The sequence below is a fragment of the Chiloscyllium punctatum genome, chromosome 30 (assembly GCF_047496795.1).
Source record: "Chiloscyllium punctatum isolate Juve2018m chromosome 30, sChiPun1.3, whole genome shotgun sequence".
Classification (NCBI taxonomy): Eukaryota; Metazoa; Chordata; class Chondrichthyes; order Orectolobiformes; family Hemiscylliidae; genus Chiloscyllium; species Chiloscyllium punctatum.
In genome coordinates this window covers 1,888,448-1,907,365 of record NC_092768.1, presented here as the reverse complement: position 1 = coordinate 1,907,365, position 18,918 = coordinate 1,888,448, and the positions used below count along the sequence as shown (strand labels likewise).

At 47.1% G+C, this 18,918-nt stretch overlaps 1 protein-coding gene across 1 annotated transcript in view; it reads right to left on the bottom strand.

Moving 5' to 3' along the window:
• dhx16 (DEAH (Asp-Glu-Ala-His) box polypeptide 16) overlaps nt 1–18,504 on the bottom strand; it is a 47,786-nt gene extending 29,282 nt beyond the window's left edge. Inside the window, exons 1-8 of the mRNA XM_072549778.1 lie at nt 18,400–18,504; nt 16,556–16,787; nt 14,893–15,107; nt 6,914–7,082; nt 4,892–4,948; nt 3,237–3,491; nt 2,375–2,596; nt 368–556 (exon numbers count right to left, since the gene is read on the bottom strand). Coding sequence (XP_072405879.1) covers nt 368–556; nt 2,375–2,596; nt 3,237–3,491; nt 4,892–4,948; nt 6,914–7,082; nt 14,893–15,107; nt 16,556–16,753 — 1,305 coding nt within the window. The 5' untranslated portion in view covers nt 16,754–16,787; nt 18,400–18,504. The remainder of the gene's footprint in view (nt 1–367; nt 557–2,374; nt 2,597–3,236; nt 3,492–4,891; nt 4,949–6,913; nt 7,083–14,892; nt 15,108–16,555; nt 16,788–18,399) is intronic.
• Between the last annotated feature and the right edge of the window lie 414 nt (nt 18,505–18,918).

Below are 18,918 nucleotides of genomic sequence, written 5' to 3'. Positions count from 1 at the left end.
CAGGCTGAACACTGCTCTGCATCACTCCCAGTTTTACAGGTTGAACACTACTCTGCATCACTCCCAGTTTTACAGGCTGAACACTGCACTACATCACTCCCAGTTTTACAGGTTGAACATTGCTCTACATCACTCCCAGTTTTACAGCCTGAACACTGCTCTGCATCACTCCCAGTTTTACAGGTTGAACACTACTCTGCATCACTCCCAGTTTTACAGGTTGAACACTGCACTGTATCACTCCCAGTTTTACAGGTTGAACACTGCACTGTATCACTCCTGCTTTTACAAGTTGAACGCTGCACGAAGTATTCCACCAATTCTCTGCAATGCGTCAAGCATCTCCCCAGCCTGAACTGACACTCACCTCCTCGTACAGATACTGGGGGATCTGGGTTGTTTTGCCAGAGCCCGTCTCGCCCTCGATGATGAGGATCTGGTGCTCAGCGATAGCTGCCAGCAGGTCCTGACGGTAGGGGAAGACAGGTAGGCTCCTCCTCACCTCCTGGAGAGTCATTTTCTGCTTCTCTGCCTCCGACATTTCTGCCTTTTCATCCTGGGATGGAAAAACAGGTAAATAAGTGTGACTTTGGAATGGGACAGCACTTTTCCTGTCTACCTTGGACAGCGTCCCAAAGACCAGAGACCCTCTAAGAAGAAACCTTTACATCCTCGCTGGGACCTTTACTCTTAACACAGTAATTCCTAATTCTAGATTCTCCCATGAGCATAAATTTCCTTTCCACATTCACCCTTTTGAGCCAGATAGGTTTGTCTGAGAATCAGTAGGTTCATGATCATTACTTAGGAGTTTAGAAATTTATGCCAGAACTGTAACTTAATTAAATTTCTCCCAGCCAGGTAGGGATTTGAACCCAAATCTCCAGACCTTCAATCTCAGTCTTTGGAAGGGGAAACAAGATGAAGTTGTATTTAATGAGTGGCAGTTCACTGGGTTGCTCAGAGGGATCTTGGGGGTAATTACTCACAGATCCCTGAAGTCAGCAGACAATGTGAATAGGATAGTCAAGGAGGAATATGGGACACTTGTGCCAGAGATTAAAAGAGCAAGGAGGTAATGCTGGAGTCGTACAGAGCATTGGTTAGGCCATAGCTGGAGTACTGTGTGCCACCCTGGTTACCTCACTACAGGAAGGATGTGAGGGACGGGGTACACAGAGGAGGTTCACCAGCATGTTGCCTGGGATGGAGAAACTGAGCGGGAAGGAGATGGGCTTGGACAGTTTTCTCGAGAGTTAGAGAAGACTGGGGCGGGGGCGTGATCGAAGTGTATAACGTTATGAGGGGTATAGATAGGGTGCATAGGGACTGACTACTCCCCTTGGTGGAGGGGTCACAGTTTTGGGGTAAAGGACAGGAGTTTCAGAGGGGATTTGAGGAAAAACCTTTTCACTCAGCAGGTGGTGGGAATCTGGAATGCACTGCCTGAGACGGTAGTGGAGGTCAGTAACCCTACAAACCTTCCAAAAATATTTGGATGGGCGCTTGAAATATCATAACATTTAAGGACAGGGGGACTGGTGCAGGAATTTGGGATTAGTATGCCTTTAGTGGTAGTTATTGTCGATGCAAACTTGATGTGCCATATGGCCTTTTCTGCGCTGTCTGACTCCAGTGGCTCTGAACTTCTAGCCCAGTAAACAAACAAGGGCAAGACTTATACAATTGAGGGCTTTGGGTAGTGGTGTAGAACAAAGAGTTCTAGGGATTCAGATAAACATAATACAGATAGACAGGGTGGTTAAGAAGGCATTCAGCATGCTTGTCTTCATTGCTCAGCCCTTTGAGTATAGGAGTTGGGATGTTATGTTGAGGTGTACAGGATGTTGGTGAGGCCTCCTCTGGGGTGTACTGTGTCCAGTTCAGGTAGCCCTGTTACAGAAAGGATATTATTAAGCTGGAGAGCGTTCAGAAACAATCTGCCAGGATGCAGTCAGGAATGGAGGGTTTGAGTTACGAGGGGAGGCTGGGACTGTTTTCACTGGAGCGGGAGAGGTTGAGAGGTGACCCTACTGAGGTTTACAAAACCATGAGGGCCATGGACAAATTGAATGGCAGGTGGCTTTTCCCTCGGGCGGGGGAGTTGGAGACATAATTTTGAAGGTGAGAGAAGAAAGAGTTTCAAAAGATATATAGAGTGGTTCCTGTGTGAAATGAACTTCCAGAGTAAGTGGTGGATGCGGGTACAATGACAACATTTAAAAGACATTTAAAAGATAGGTACATGAATAGGAAAGGTCGGGAGGAATATGGACTAAGTGCAGACAAGTGGGATTGGTTTGGTTTGGGATGATGGTTGGACCAAAGGGTCTGTTTCCATGCTGTATGACACCACTGTCACCGTGCAGCCTACCTTAGACACGGTTCCCTGCATGGTGACGGTGGTCACAAAGTCAATCATCTCGTCCTCCTCCAGCACAAACTCGTACTCCTTCTGCTGGTTGCGCTCCCTGGCGTCCCGGGCCCCGAATTTTAACAGCGCCGCGTCCATGTGCTCCTCCTCCCAACGCCTCTGCTCGTCCCGAGGGGCATGTTTGTCATCCGCCTTGGGCTCCTCGTAGCGATCCGGAACTTTCTGACAAAACACAAAGGGTAGCAATGAGTCAAGGCTGCGGCACAAAGCAAAGGGTCAGTGCGAGGATGGGAAACGGGAAAACGGTCAAAGAGGACGCAGAGGCAGCGACCGGTGACTGGCAGCTGTGCAGCTCAGGTGCCAACCTGTCACAGTGCAGTCAGGGTCGGACGGTTAAAAAGGATATTATTAAGCTGGAGAGGGCTCAGAGAACATTTACCAGGAATGGGAGGTTTGGGTTATGAGAAGAGGCTGGGGCTTTTTCACCAATGGAGTGTGGGAGGATGACAGGTGACCACATACAGATTTATAAAATCATGAGGGGCATAGATAAGGTGAATGGCAAAGTGTCGTTTCCCCTAGTGTGGGGGGGTAAGGGTGTTCACTGTGACCTGCTGCTGTCAAACACAATCCCCGAGCTGTGTTGTGTAACACACGTCCCGGAGCTGCACCCAGCAGCTCCCCTGTGGGGTAGTGCCCCCCCACACAACATCCCACATCCTCCCACACCTCCCCCAATCCACCCACAGCCTCCTGACGCCCGGTTCCGACCTACGTCGCCCCCTCCCACACCCCCGACCCATATCCCCCCTCAACAAACCCCCACCAACACTCCCCCCCCCCCCCCCAAGGCCGTACCAACCTTGCTGCGGGACTCCTCGGGCATGTAATAGCGGTTGCTCTGCTCCTGCTTCTCCTGCTCTCCGGCTGCTTTGTACTCCCGTGCCAGGTCGCGCACTTTCTTCTTGTAGTCCAGCTGCTGCTTCTCCCGGTTGCTGAGGTCAGTCGCGGAGAACAGGTACTCGTCGTCCAGGATTTCCGCCTCCAGGTCCTCCAGCTTCTCCTGCTCTCGCTTGCCCAGGTAATCTCTCCGGGACCTCTTGCGCAGCTCCGGGATCTGGAGGGGAAACATGAGCGCCAGGGATCGGGGGGTTTTTGCATGCTGAGCAATGGTCAACCTTTATATATAGACACAAACACACACCAGACATGCATTGCATGACACTGATTTTGTTATCTTTTCCCATCGTTCGTTACAATTTCCTCCGTACTTCAGGAATCTTTGCACTGACCAGTGAAAGGAGGTTAGTATTTGAGAATGGAAACGTTTTCCATTTCAGGCATCCATTGACAGTCGTACTGAACCTACTCTGTGCAGTGGTCCCACTGAGTACTGCCAGCAGGCGCAGGGGAAAGCAGGGTCCCCTCTTCACTCCACCTTCTCCGACTATTCTCAATGTGGGTTAGATCATTCTATACCGTCTCCATTGAACACAATCAGGGTGGGCACAGAGAAAAGCTATCTCACAGTGCTGGGGGCCCTGGTTCGATCCCATCCTCGGGTGACTGTCTGTGTAGAGTTTGCTCATTCTCCCCCATGTCTGGGCGGGTTTCGTCCGGGTGCTCCGGTTTCCTCCCATAGTACAAAGATGCGCGGGGTAAGTGGATTGGTCATGGGAAATTCCCCCATAGTGTCTGGGGATATGCAGGCTAGGTGGATTAACCATGGGAAATGTGGGGTTACAGGGACAGGGTGGAGAGTGTGGGTCTGGGTGGGATGCTGTTCGGAGGGTCGGTGTGACTCGATGGGCCAAATGGCCTACTTCCACACTGTAAGCCCCCAGCCCCCATCGAACACTCCTGGGACAGCCACAGCAAACAGTTTCAATAGAATAAAGATCCGTCTATTCTTTAAAACTGAAAGCGAAATCCACTCTACACTCTCCCCATCAGACACTGCCAGAACAGGGACAGCACAGGTTTAGGATCAAGGTAATGGCCCCTTTAGTGTTTTAAACTGGAATTAAAGCTCACATCACAATGCCCCCGTCAGACACTCCTAGGACAGGAAGAGCGTGGGTTTGGTCGAGAGCAAACACACAGCTATGATCCTCGAAGGAGTCTTCCTGTGGTCCCTCAATGGGACACCACCCTTGAAACCTCGGGCAAAGATTGTTCCACACTTAACCCCTTGGGATTGGCCTTCCACTGAAGCTGATGAACCCGGAGCATTCAGGGTGACAGGCAGTGACTGACCCAGGCAGCACCCATCTCACAACTCAGCTCGACCCATGGCTGCGAAGCTGCCGCAGAACCTAGAGTGGGGACGGGCGCTGTTGAGGGTGCCTGTGGTCACCCTGTCTTTTCAATGGCTCTGCGCAGCGAGAGAGGGCAGAGCAAGTGAAGGGCTGCCCCTTGACCCTAACGCAAGGTGCACAGTGGCCGTGTCGAACCCTGCAGAGAGACATGATGCTCTCCAACCTCCAAACGGAAAGCCGACTTCACTCCCCATCGTACCATTGCCCGCCGGTCTTCCTCGCCCATCTTCAGACGTTTCTGAGCTTCCTCGTAGGCCTGGAACGGGAAAAAGCAGGACTGAGAAATCCCTCATTAACCATAGAACACATGCCTTCTATACTTGTTCACAGATAGCCCATTCCGCAGCCTGTAATCATCTGAACCCCTGGATTAGATTCCAGTCTGTAACTCACTCCCAGGTATCCATTATTCTGTATATAAACCATCTGAACCCCTCGATTAGATTCCAGTCTGTAACTCACTCCCTGGTATCCATTATTCTATATATAAACCATCTGAACCCCTCGATTAGATTCCAGTCTGTAACTCACTCCCAGGCATCCATTATTCTATATATAAACCATCTGAACCCCTCGATTAGATTCCAGTCTGCAACTCACTCCCAGGTATCCATTATTCTATATATAAACCATCTGAACCCCTCGATTAGATTCCAGTCTGTAACTCACTCCCAGGTATCCATTATTCTATATATAAACCATCTGAACCCCTCGATTAGATTCCAGTCTGTAACTCACTCCCAGGTATCCATTATTCTATATATAAACCATCTGAACCCCTCAATTAGATTCCAGTCTGTAACTCACTCCCAGGTATCCATTATTCTATATATAAACCATCTGAACCCCTCGATTAGATTCCCGTCTGTAACTCACGCCCAGGTATCCATTATTCTGTATATATAAACCATCTGAACCCCTCGATTAGATTCCAGTCTGTACCTCACTCCCAGGTATCCATTATTCTGTATATAAACCATCTGAACCCCTCGATTAGATTCCAGTCTGTACCTCACTCCCAGGTATCCATTATGCTATATATAAACCATCTGAACCCCTCGATTAGATTCCAGTCTGTACCTCACTCCCAGGTATCCATTATTCTGTATATATAAACCACCTGAACCCCTCGATTAGATTCCAGTCTGTAACTCACTCCCAGGTATCCATTATTCTGTATATAAACCATCTGAACCCCTCGATTAGATTCCAGTCTGTACCTCACTCCCAGATATCCATTATTCTGTATATAAACCATCTGAACTCCTCGATTAGATTCCAGACTGTAACTCATTCCCAGGTATCCATTATTCTATATATAAACCATCTGAACTCCTCGATTAGATTCCAGACTGTAACTCATTCCCAGGTATCCATTATTCTATATATAAACCATCTGAACCCCTCGATTAGATTCCAGTCTGTACCTCACTCCCAGATATCCATTATTCTGTATATAAACCATCTGAACTCCTCGATTAGATTCCAGACTGTAACTCACTCACAGGTATCCATTATTCTATATATAAACCATCTGAACCTCTCGATTAGATTCCAGTCTGTACCTCACTCCCAGATATCCATTATTCTATATATAAACCATCTGAACCCCTCGATTAGTTTCCAGACTGTAACTCACTCACAGGTACCCGTTATTCTATATATAAACCATCTGAACCTCTCGATTAGATTCCAGTCTGTAATAGTGTTATAGTGTAACAGGTTTAATTGGAAGCACCAGCTTTTGGAGCAGCGCTGTTGTGTGATTTTTAATGATATAAACATGCATTAACATGGTTTACAAGACCATGTTTGGATATTTGGATATGAGTTTACTAATACTTGTTTAGGGAGGGAAATCTATCATCCTTACTCGGTCTGGCCTACGTGACCCCAGGCCCAGAGCAACTGCCCTCTGGACAAATACGGAGGGACAACAAATACTGGCCTGGTCAGTGATGTCCATATGTCACGGATAAATGAAAGATATAGTTCAACACTGGAATCTAAGTGAGGGAAGTGTCAAGGTTTAGACAGGGAACGACGAGACAATTTGACCCTCAGGTTATATCGGGCAGTATCTTCACTCTCCCTCTCACTGAGACAGTATTCTAGCTGTAGTAATTGGAGAGAGCCATGGCCTGAATGAAAACTGCCTCGAGGGACCGAAAGGCCATGGTCCTGTTGCCATGGTCCCGTGTCTCTGCGAACATGCCCCTACCTTCTTATCAGAGCGCTCCAGGATATTTCGGGTCCTGTCCTTGTCCCGTTGCTTGATACGCTCGGCGAAAGCATCTCGCTCCTCCAGATCTTTCAAGCGATCCTTCTCCTCCTTTTCCCATTCTTCTTCTTCAGATCCCGACAGTTTCTGTGGCGACGGGTTCCTTTTCCTGATGTCAAAGGTACAGGCTATTCAGTAGGATTCATTTCACCTCTACAGGCTGTCCCCTCTAAGTCCTGCTGCCCTAGTTGCAATGACCCTCTGCTTAAGTCAATACCAGACAAGTCAAAACCCAGACTGAAATCTAGATCAGATTTTGGTTTGGTTTTAATGAGGGCTATCCCTCACAGATAGAGACATACAATTTTCATTAATAAAGAAAGCTGTTATGAAGATGTGGGTGCACTGTACCTTTAACAGAGTTAAAAGGAACACAACTACATGACAGAACCAAGTGTTCTGAAAAGAAATACAATGCAACATTTGGCCGAACAACTTAATTAGCTGGTTGCCCTGGAGACGACAAAATAGATTTGAATTAGGCCAATCAGTTTAAATTACATCCTGAAAAATACCAAACTCCAATTCAGTTTGAATTGAGTATATTGACAATCTTACAAGTTAATGACATAATCTGATGCTTTGGGTATATAAGACCTGGGGAAATTGAACAGTTGAGAGGAGAACTGCCAAGCCCCAGCACGTCAAAAGACTGCCCGAAAAATAGTTCGTTTGAAAAGGTACCTATAACGATCAGTGACCTGTGAAGAAGAAACCCCTAAGAAGTCCAGAAATCAGAGAAAACAAAAGCAGTCTGGTTTTGAGGTAAGATTTCTTGTTTTGTAAATTGTAATCGGGAGTCTTATCGGACCAGTATTATATCAGAGAAGGTAACAGATAGGTTAGAGTAAGGAATTGTAAATAGTTGTTAGTTAATTATTCTCTGTTATACTGTAAGAAGTAAAGTTGTTAATTTTTACTTTAACTAGTTCTTGGCCTATCGAATTTTCAGATTACAAGGGATAAATCTTTCCTGTGCTGCTGGTTTTAAATTAAGCAGGAGAGTTTACCTCGTGTCGTAACAGTTTAGGGGCTCGGATCCGTGACTTGAACTGGCTTAGATAAATTTGAATAGATTTGGGGTACAAAATGTCCCGGCAGATTTAAACACTTGCAGCTTAGTGTTCTAGATCTTTAAATAAACCGTATGTGAGACAATTTGCTTAATCTTAGTGACATCTGGTTGATTAAATTAAAAGTAAGAGAAATAGCTCTTAAAATTGCGAAAGTGGTTCTGGGATTTGAAGATGATTCTCAGACTTGTCAAGAAGGTTTAGAAGGAAAGAAAAAGGCCATACTTTTAGAATTAGCAAAGAAGTTAGCTTTGGGTTTAACGAAGGACAAAAATAAAGCTGAAATTGTAAAGGAATTACTCAAACACGTGGGTGACTCAGAGAAACAGACAAGTGCAGCAGAAGTACTAAAACATAAATTACAATTGAGGAAAATGGAGTTAGAAGATAAACAAATGGAAAGAGAAAGAGAGAGAAGGTTCTTAGCTGAGAAAAGAGAGAGAGAGAGAGAGAGAGAGAGAAGAAAGGGAGAGACAAAAAGAGGGAGAATTTGAATTTGAGAAGTTGCAACTTAGTCAGCAAAGTCAAGTTAACAGGATGGGAGATTAAAAGAGAAGGTAGTGTTGTTTATAAATATGTCAAAACTCTACCCATTTTGATGAGAGAGATGTTGAAGCCTTCTTTATTTCATTTGGAAAACTGACCAGACAGATGGAGTTGTCCGAGGGGTTATGGATAATGCTAGTTCAGACTAAAATGGTAGGCAGAGCTAGTGAGTTATCTGCCGCACTGTCAGCTGAGGTGTCAAGAGATTACAAAGAGGTTAACCAGTCTATTTTAAGTGCTCATGAATTGGTACCAGAAGCATATAGACATCAGTTCAGAAACACAAAGGAGGAACCAGGTCAGACTTTTGTTGAATTCGAAAGAATTAAAGATAGTCATTTTGATCGATGGGTGCGTGCTTTGAAAACAGGTAAGAATTTTGAGACTCGAGAGATTATTCTTTTGGAGGAGTTTAAAAACTCATTTCCAGAGATGGTAAGAATTCACCTGGAGGAAGAGAAAGCTCAGGAAGTGAGAAGGGCAGCAGAATTAGCAGATGGGTACGTGTTGGTGCATAAGACTGAAGCCAGAATTCCATCCTGTGAGGGATAGAAGCTGGGAGAAAGGGAGATCCGACACTCCCAAAACCAAGAGTAGAGCACGCCGGTAAGAATTTACCACAGGATTAAAAAAAAAGAAGCCAAAGAGGGCGGACAGGCGATGAAAGGCCTCAGGTGATTCCACTGTGGTAAAGTGAAACACACAAAGTCACAGTGCTGGTTGTTAAAGAAGGGGGCTGCGAGAAAAGATGTGGTAAAAGAAACTAAGCCAGTGGCATTAGTGAAAGTAGTAAAGGAGACCCCAAAAAGAGCCAAAGAACTGCAGGAGAGTGCACAGCCTAGACAGGGGCTCGGTATGGAGTTAGTACCTGATCTCTACGAAGAATTCGCCTTGGTGGGTAAAGTTTACTCAGAAAGAACAGGGGGACAAGGATAAGAAGCTATAATTTTGAGAGATACAGGATCTAACCAGTTGCTGATAGCAAGGGATGAACGAATATGGACTCTTTCTGATCTGTTACCAGAGTGTGTGGTAATTTGTGGGATAGATGGACAGAAAGTTAGCATCCCCCAACGTAAGAGCAGGTTGGAGTGCCAACTTAAAACTGGGGTAGTTACAGTGGCAGTCATTGACAGAATGTCAGTTCCAGGAATTTAGTTTGTTCTTGGGAATAATTTGGCAGGAGCCAAGGTAAGAGTGACACCCCTTGCTGTGGGACGGCCAAGGAAGACCAAGAAACTAAGGAGTTAAAACAGAAATATCCCGGGAATTTCACAGACTGTGTAGCAACCAGATCCCACTATCATAAGTCACAGCACGAAGCAAAAAGTAAAGAGAAGGATGAAGGAATTGAGGTTCAGTTAGCGGACACCCTGTTTGACGTAAATGGTGCAGGAAAAACCTGAACAGGCAGTGGGTCAGACAGAAGTGTTCAGCCCTAAAAGGCGAAGAGACTTGCAACAGTAAGACAGGACAATAAAAGATATATATGTGGATGCATACGCTGAAAAGGAGGCAGAGAATATTCCGGAGGGTTACTATCTGAAAAATGGAATCTTAAGGTGGAAATGGAGACCGCAGCAGCTGAGTGCAGAGGAGAAATGGGCCAAAGTGCACCAGATTGTGTTGCCGGTAGCATACAGACAGGAGGTGTTACAGGTCACACATGAACTACCTGTAGGAGGTCACCTAGGGGTACAAAAGACTCAGGCTAAGGAACAAACACATTTTTATTGGCCTGGAATACACAAGTTAACTTTTGCCGTACATGTCATACATGCCAAATGGTAGGTAAGCCACAGGCGGTAATAAAACCAGCCCCTTTGTTGCCGATTCCCACATTTGAAGAACCTTTCATGCGGGTTATAATTGATTGTGCAGGTCCCCTCTGAGAACTAAAAGTGGGAGCTAATACTTGTTAACCATAATGGATGTGTTTACCAGATTTCCGGAAGCAATTCCATGACAGAGTATCAAGGTAACAAAGGTGGTAGAGGAGTTAGTAGTTTTCTTCACACGGTATGGGCTACCCAGAGAAATTCAGTCAGACCGAGGGTCAAATTTTACTGCTAGGCTGTTTGAGGTGGTTATGGATAGCTTAGCTTTACAGCACTTAAAATCCAGTGCGTATCATCCTGCATCCCAGGGAGCTTTAGAAAGGTGGCATCAGACCTTGAAGACCATGTTGAGAGCATACTGTCAGGATTACCCGGGTGGTTGGGATACAGGTACCCCACTCTTATTGTTTGGCCATTAGAGATGCCCCCAAATGAATCTACTCAGTTCACTCCCCTCGAGTTAATATTCGGTCATGAAGTGAGAGGCCCTTTGAAACTAATTAAAGAAAAATTGACTGGACCATAGTTGGAGATCTCACACTTGGATTATGTATCAGAGGTGAGGGAGAGGTTAAATAGAATAGGTGAGTTAGCTAAACAGCCACCTAAAAAGGGAACAGTGGAGAATGAAGCAGGTAGCAGATAAAAGCTCTGAGACACTGGCATTTTCCCAAGGGGATGGCATGTTAGTACTGTTACCAGTGGTAGGAGATCCTTCAAAGCCAGGTTTAGTGGCCCCTATCAAATTGAGAAAACGTTGAGTCAGGTGGACTATCTAGTAACGATACTAGATAGAAAAAGGAATCGAGTATGTCACATGAACGTGTTGAAACTGTATTAAACCAGAGAGAACGACATGGAGAAACGGGTGTTAGTTACTGCCCCGCAGAGTGAGGTATCAAATCCAGATGATATAGAGTTTGATGTGCCTCAACATAGATTAAAAAATGAAGTAGTCCTTGAGGAGTGGGATAGGTTAGCAAGCTACCTGTCTCAGGAGCACAGAACACAGTTGAAAGAGTTGTGACTGCAGTATAAGCACATATGTAAGAATCAAATGGGGAGGACTAATGCTATTGTACATGAAGTAGACATAGGGAATACTGCTCCAATAAAACAACACCCTGATCAGCTTAATCCTTTCAAAGTGAGACAGGTCCAGATGGAGGTGGAGACCATGCTCAATGAGGACATCATTGAACCAAGCCAGAGCGAGTGGAGTTCGCCAACTGTCTTAGTTCCCAAACTGGAATGGACTCAACAATTCTGCCTGGATCATCAGAAGGTCAACGCCATTACAAAATTGGACTCTTATCCAATTCCTAGATTGGAGGACTGTATCGAGAAAGTCAGACAAGCCAGTTACATCACCAATTTGGACTTAATGCGTGGTTACTGGCAGGTACCTTTATCAGAATCGGCAAAAGAAATTTCTGCATTTGTAACCTCAAATGGGTTGTATCAGTTTAGAGTGACGCTCTTGGGAATGAAGAACGTACCCACCACATTCCAAAGATTCACGAACAGAGCTGTGGCTGGGTTAACCAACTGGGCGGTCTATTTGGACTATGCAAGTCCTGGAAAGATCACAAGGTAGAGCTGGCAGAGCTCTTTTAACGGCCACGTGAAACAAAACTGATGATAAACTTAAATAAAACGGAATCCGCAAAAACAGAGCTGATGTTCTTGGGGCATAGCATTGTCACGGAAGGTTGACTCCACGGAACGCAAAGACGAAGGCCATCAAGGAATTTCCACGACCAACCTCGAAGAAAGAGGTGCTTTGAAACTTTGGACTCAGCGGATTCTATCGGAAGTTTGTTCCAAACGTCAGCAGCGGAGCGGCACCATTAACCGATTTGCTGAATAAGAACACAAGGTTTCGGTGGACAGGACAATGCCTGGAGGCATTCGACCACTGGAAGGCAATACTAACCACCAAACCAGTTTGAGCTCCAGCAAACTTTTCCAAATCTTTTACAGTCGCCATCAATGCTTGGAGTTGGAAGTGTACTCCTGCAGGAAGACGAGGATGGAGGTGAACCGCCAGTTGGTTACCTTTCGAAGAAGGTCAACATCCACCAGAGGAAACAGTCCACAATCAGAAAGGAGCTATGAGTTTGGTCCTGGCCTTACAACATTTTAATGTGTATGTCACAAACAATACGTCGGAGACGGTTGTGTACACTGACCACAATCCATTTACATTCTTAGTACGCTTTAAAGACAAGACTACTTTGTTGGAGTCTTATGTTACAGACTTTTAATTTAAAAATCATACACGTTGCAGTTCGGAAGAATGCAATCACAGACGCGTTATTGCGGATTTAACTGCTACAGTTTAGATGGGATTTGACTTTATTTCATTTTATATATTTACACAGGCAAATGGGAAGAAGTTAAGCTGAACTTAGAGTTATCTGTATGTTATGGTAATGTGTTTAAAAAGTACAGAAAAAATTAAGCCATATTTTCATCACTCAAATGCTGGTTCATTTTTTTTCTAAAGGAGGGAGGTGTTATGAAGATGAGGGTGCACTGTACCTTTAACAGAGTTAAAAGCAACAGAACTACCCGACCGAACCAAGTGTTCTGAGAAGAAATGTAATGTAACATTTGGTTGAACAACTCAATTAGCTGGTTGCCTGGAGATGACAAAACAGATTTGAATTCGACCAATCAGTTTAAATCATACCTTGAAAAATACCAAACTCCAATCCAGTTTGGATTGAGTATACTGACAATCTTAAAAGCCAATGACACAATCCGATGACTTCTAGCATCCACAGTTCTTTTAGCTTTTATCTGGAATTATCACTAACCGCTTTACTCAAAGGTATTTGAGTCTCAGTCTATTCTCCCCTTGCCAACTGCTGTATCTCTATGCAAAGACTTCACAGAACACAGAAACAAAGTAAAATTTAAAGAAATTCTCTCCGTCTCATCTATGGTTGCTCCCCCAAAGTTCCATAAGACATAGGAGTGGAAGTAAGGCCATTCGGCCCATAGAGTCCACTCTGCCATTCAGTCATGGCTGATGGGCATTACAACGCCACTTACCCTCACTCTCCCCGTATCCCTTAGTTCCTTGTGAGATTAAGAATTTATCAATCTCTGCCTCGAAGACATTTAACATCCCGGCCTCCACTGCACTCCGTGGCAATGAATTCCACAGGCCCACTACTCTCTGGCTGAAGAAATGTCTCATTTCCATTTTAAATTGACCCCCTCGAATTCTAACGCTGTGCCCACGAGTCCGAGTATCTCCACCTGACGGAAACAAGTTCCCAGCATCCACCCTTTCTAAGCCACGCATTATCTTGTAAGTTTGTATTAGTTCTCCCCTCAACCTTCTAAACTCTAATGAATACAATCCCAGGATCCTCATCGTATGTTAGGCCTACCATTCCAGGGATCACGAGTGTGAATTGCCGCTGGACACGCTCCATTGCCCAGGGTGTCCTTCCTGAGGTGTGGGCCCAAACATGGACATAGCATTCTAAATGGGGCCTAACTAGCTCTTTATAAAGTCTTAGTAGCACATCGCTGCTTTTATATTCCAACCCTCGAGATAAAAGCTCAGTCTTTTTTTCCAAGTCAGTCTTTAGACTTCTTGATGTACAGTGATAGCGTCTTTACCTCTGAGCCAGGAGGCCTGGGTTCAAGCCCGTCAGCTCTGGATGGGCAGATTAGAAAGCATCTAAGAAATAACTTGAAAGAAATTTCTCTCAGAGCCCGCAAAGCTGTGAAATCTTCTAATGAAGTAATATCCATTAGGCTGCCAAAGGGGCCCTTTGAAAAGGTTTTAAAAGAAACCACCATAGCTTCACAAATACTTAGGAGCTAATTGTTAACTTCAGACAAGTTATCAGCTCAAAATTGAAAACCCAAATTTAAACCAAAACAGCCAGATTATGGCACAGTGGTTAGCACTGCAGCCTCACAGCGCCAGAGACCTGGGTTCAATTCCCACCTCAGGCGACTGTCTGAGTGGAGTTTGCACATTCTCCCCATGTCTGCGTGAGTTTCCTCCAGGTGCTCCGGTTTCCTCCCACAGTCCAAAGATGTGCAGGTTAAGGTGGACTGGACATGCTAAATTGCCCATAGCGTTAGGACGATTAGTCAGGGGTAAATTGTAGAGGAATGGGTCTGGGTGGGTTGCTCTTCAGAGGGTCGGTGTGGACTTGTTGGGCCAAAGGGCCTGTTTCCACACTGTCGGGAACCTAATCTAACATCACACACACACACACACACAGGGTATGGTCACAGATAGCCTCTAGGCCACATTAAGGGGACAAGGAGTCAAAACAAACCCAAATACAGTGCCAGTTTGTTCCTGTCCCCGGCCGTCTCCCACAGCCAGACGGTCTGTTGCCCTTCCATACACACAGGGCACCTTGTCAGACGGCCCCCTCTCAATTTACTGACCACAGGTTTCAGCCCGCTCACTTGAGAAACTTACATTTTGTGGTCGGAGTCACTCTCCGACGAGGCTGCCCTCTTTTTCCGGATGTGTTTCCGTTTCCCCCGTTTGCCTTTACTGTGGCTCTGCTTCTCTTCGGGCCCGCTGTCCTCGCTGTCCTCCAGTAACAGGTAAGTCCGGTTCTTCTGTTGCATGGCGAGGGCCTCTCGCTCGACGGCACGCGCTGCCTTCTCAGCCTTCTGCGTCCTGGGGATCTGACCGAGGGAGGCAAGGGAAGAGTCAGCTCCCTCCACACCGCCTTGCCAAACCTGCAGCCTCTGTCACCCAGAAGGGCAAGGGCTGCAGACCCATGGGAACACCACACCTCTGCCCTCCACCCACCAAACAAGTAACCCTCCGAGCCACTTGTCACCCTGACTCGGAACTACAACATCGTTACTCGGCCGGTGGACCAAGGAGCGGCAGATAGCATTTAATTCAGGTGAATGCAAGGTGCTGCATTTCTTTTTAATTGAAAACAGAACAGAATCCCTACAGTGTGCAACCAGGCCCTTTGGGAAGACAAACCAGGACAGGACTTCACAGTTAATGGTAGGGCCCTGGGGAGTGTTGTCTAACAGAAAGACCAGGGCACTCAGGTTCCTTGAAGGTGGCGTCACAGCTTGACTGGGGGTGAAGGCGGCGTTGGGCACGCTTCATCCTTCATCCATCAGTGCACTGAGTACAGGAGTTAAAGCCTCATTTTGCAGACATTGGTAAGGCTACGCTCGGAGTACTGTGTACAATTCTGGTCAATGTGCTATAGGGACAATGCTATGAAACTGGAAAATGTACAGAAAAGGTTTACAAGGGAGTTACCAAGACCCCAGGGTTTGAGTAATAAGGAAAGGTTGGATAAACTGGGACCTTTTTTTTGCCCTGGAGTGCAGGAGGCTGGGGGGGGGGGGGGGTGACCTTATAGAATTATGAGGAGCAAAAATAAGGTCAACAGTCTTTTTCTCAGGGAAGAGGAGTTCAAACCTGGAGGGCACAGGTTTGAGGTGAGAAGGGAAAGATTTAAAAGTGACCAGAGGGAGGTGCGTATATGGAACGAGCCACCAGAGAATGTGGCAGAGGCAAGCACAATTACAAGTTAAAAGACTTTTGGACAGGTATATGGATAAAGGACGTTTAAAGGGATATGGGCCAAACGCAGAAGGATGAGACTAGTTCAGTTCGGGAAAACTGGTTGGTATGGACGAGTTGGGCTGAAAGGCCTACTTCCGTGCTGTATGACTCTGGGTATAAATCCTGAAACTCCATTTGTAAACAGCACAGGGCTGATCCTGTGTCACAAGGACTGCAGCCGAGGTTCAAGGATGTGGCGCACCATCTGCTTCAGGAAATTAGGGACAGACAGCGAATGCTGGCTTAAGCCAGTGACACCCACATCCCACTAACTGGTGCTTAAGATTTGAGGTTAGCAATGAACTGATAAAATGGAAGAGATGGTTTCCCTAAAAGGCACCGTCCACCGTACTGGCTCAAGAGAGGAAGCACGGCCTGGAAGCAAGACAAGGTGTAACCGACAACAAGTCAAATTCAGGAGCCCAACAGCCTGCAACTCCTGTCACCCTGGACATGCCACGACCCAGCCTTGAACCCAACCCACCCTGTGCGGTAAGAGCCCCTCGCCACCAACCTTCCCCCCCCCAACACCCACCTTCGTCCAGAGCTCATCTGCGAAACGTCGGACTCCCTGTGTGATGTCAATGGTCCCCGTGTCCTCCAGGCGCCGGATAAAGTCTGCCACGCTGTCGCTGCGCTGGGCAGTGCCAATCAGGAACTGTGCCACGTACTTATCGCTCAGGCCCAGCAGCTGGTGAAGCTCATCGTTCACCCACTTCTCCAATGAGCCCATGGTGGTGTCTCTTCAAACAGTGAGCAAGAAAGCTCTTTTGAAAACCAAAACAAAAAGCCTGTCAGGAACTGGGGAGGGGTAAATCAGTCAGAAAACGCGGCTAGGACGAGTATGGTTGGAGCAGACCCTGGGGTTTAAATGGGGTCTCAGGGCTAACTCAAACCCGGGGGTTAATGGAGAATCTGCTTAATGGGGACCCGGCCAGGAATAAATGGGAAACCCAGCTAATGGGAACTTGGATTGATTGGGGAGCCCAGCTCATGGGCAACCTCAGGTAGATGTAAAGTTGATTAATGGGGATGAGAGGTAAATAGGAATTTGGTCAGTGTAAATCCGAGGCAATTGGGGAACCTGATTATTGGGGACTCGGGGAAAATGGAAACTTGTTTAATGGGGACCCGGGGTAAATGGGAAATTCGGTTAATGGGGACTCGGGGTAAATGGGAAATTCGGTTAATGGGGACTCGGGGTAAATGGGAAATTCGGTTAATGGGGACTCAGGGTAAATGGGAAATTCGGTTAATGGGGACCCGGGGTAAATGGGAAATTCGGTTAATGGGGACCCGGGGTAAATGGGAAATTCGGTTAATGGGGACTCGGGGTAAATGGGAAATTCGGTTAATGGGGACTCGGGGTAAATGGGAAATTCGGTTAATGGGGACTCGGGGTAAATGGGAAATTCGGTTAATGGGGACTCGGGGTAAATGGGAAATTCTGTTAATGGGGACTCGGGGTAAATGGGAAATTCGGTTAATGGGGACTCGGGGTAAATGGGAAATTCGGTTAATGGGGACTCGGGGTAAATGGGAAATTCGGTTAATGGGGACCCGGGGTAAATGGGAAATTCGGTTAATGGGGACTCGGGGTAAATGGGAAATTCGGTTAATGGGGACTCGGGGTAAATGGGAAATTCGGTTAATGGGGACTCGGGGTAAATGGGAAATTCGGTTAATGGGGACCCGGGGTAAATGGGAAATTCGGTTAATGGGGACTCGGGGTAAATGGGAAATTCGGTTAATGGGGACTCGGGGTAAATGGGAAATTCGGTTAATGGGGACCCGGGGTAAATGGGAAATTCGGTTAATGGGGACTCGGGGTAAATGGGAAATTCTGTTAATGGGGACTCGGGGTAAATGGGAAATTCGGTTAATGGGGACTCGGGGTAAATGGGAAATTCGGTTAATGGGGACTCGGGGTAAATGGGAAATTCGGTTAATGGGGACTCGGGGTAAATGGGAAATTCGGTTAATGGGGACCCGGGGTAAATGGGAAATTCGGTTAATGGGGACTCGGGGTAAATGGGAAATTCGGTTAATGGGGACTCGGGGTAAATGGGAAATTCGGTTAATGGGGACTCGGGGTAAATGGGAAATTCGGTTAATGGGGACTCGGGGTAAATGGGAAATTCGGTTAATGGGGACTCGGGGTAAATGGGAAATTCGGTTAATGGGGACTCGGGGTAAATGGGAAATTCGGTTAATGGGGACTCGGGGTAAATGGGAAATTCGGTTAATGGGGACTCGGGGTAAATGGGGGACCTGGTGTTAATGGGGACTCGGGTTAATTGATGACCTTGTGTAATGGAGACCCAACACTAACAGGGTTCAGGGTAAATGTATATGTTAGTAATCGCTGACCACACTCACCGTCTCCGGTCAACAGGCTCCACCCGGAGGAACTAGGCCTCTGTCCCGACCAACCCCACAACAGACACAGCCTCACCGGCACCTCCCCCCCCGACAACAGCCCGCATGCGCAACAACCCCTGGGTCCCCGGCTCCCGACACCGACAGACAGCAGAGGGAGAGGGGCGGAGACTCCGCCTGCAGCGCCGCCTCTGTCCGGGAGGGGACATCGGCGGAGACTCCGGCTGCAGCGCCGCCTCTGTCCGGGAGGGGAAATCGGCGGATACCCCGCCTGCAGCGCCGCCTCTGTCCGGGAGGGGACATCGGCGGAGACTCCGGCTGCAGCGCCGCCTCTGTCCGGGAGGGGAAATCGGCGGAGACTCCGCCTGCAGCGCCGCCTCTGTCCGGGAGGGGAAATCGGCGGAGACTCCGCCTGCAGCGCCGCCTCTGTCCGGGAGGGGAAATCGGCGGAGACTCCGGCTGCAGCGACACCTCTGTCCGGGAGGAGAATCGGCGGAGTCACCGATAGCGTGCCGCCTC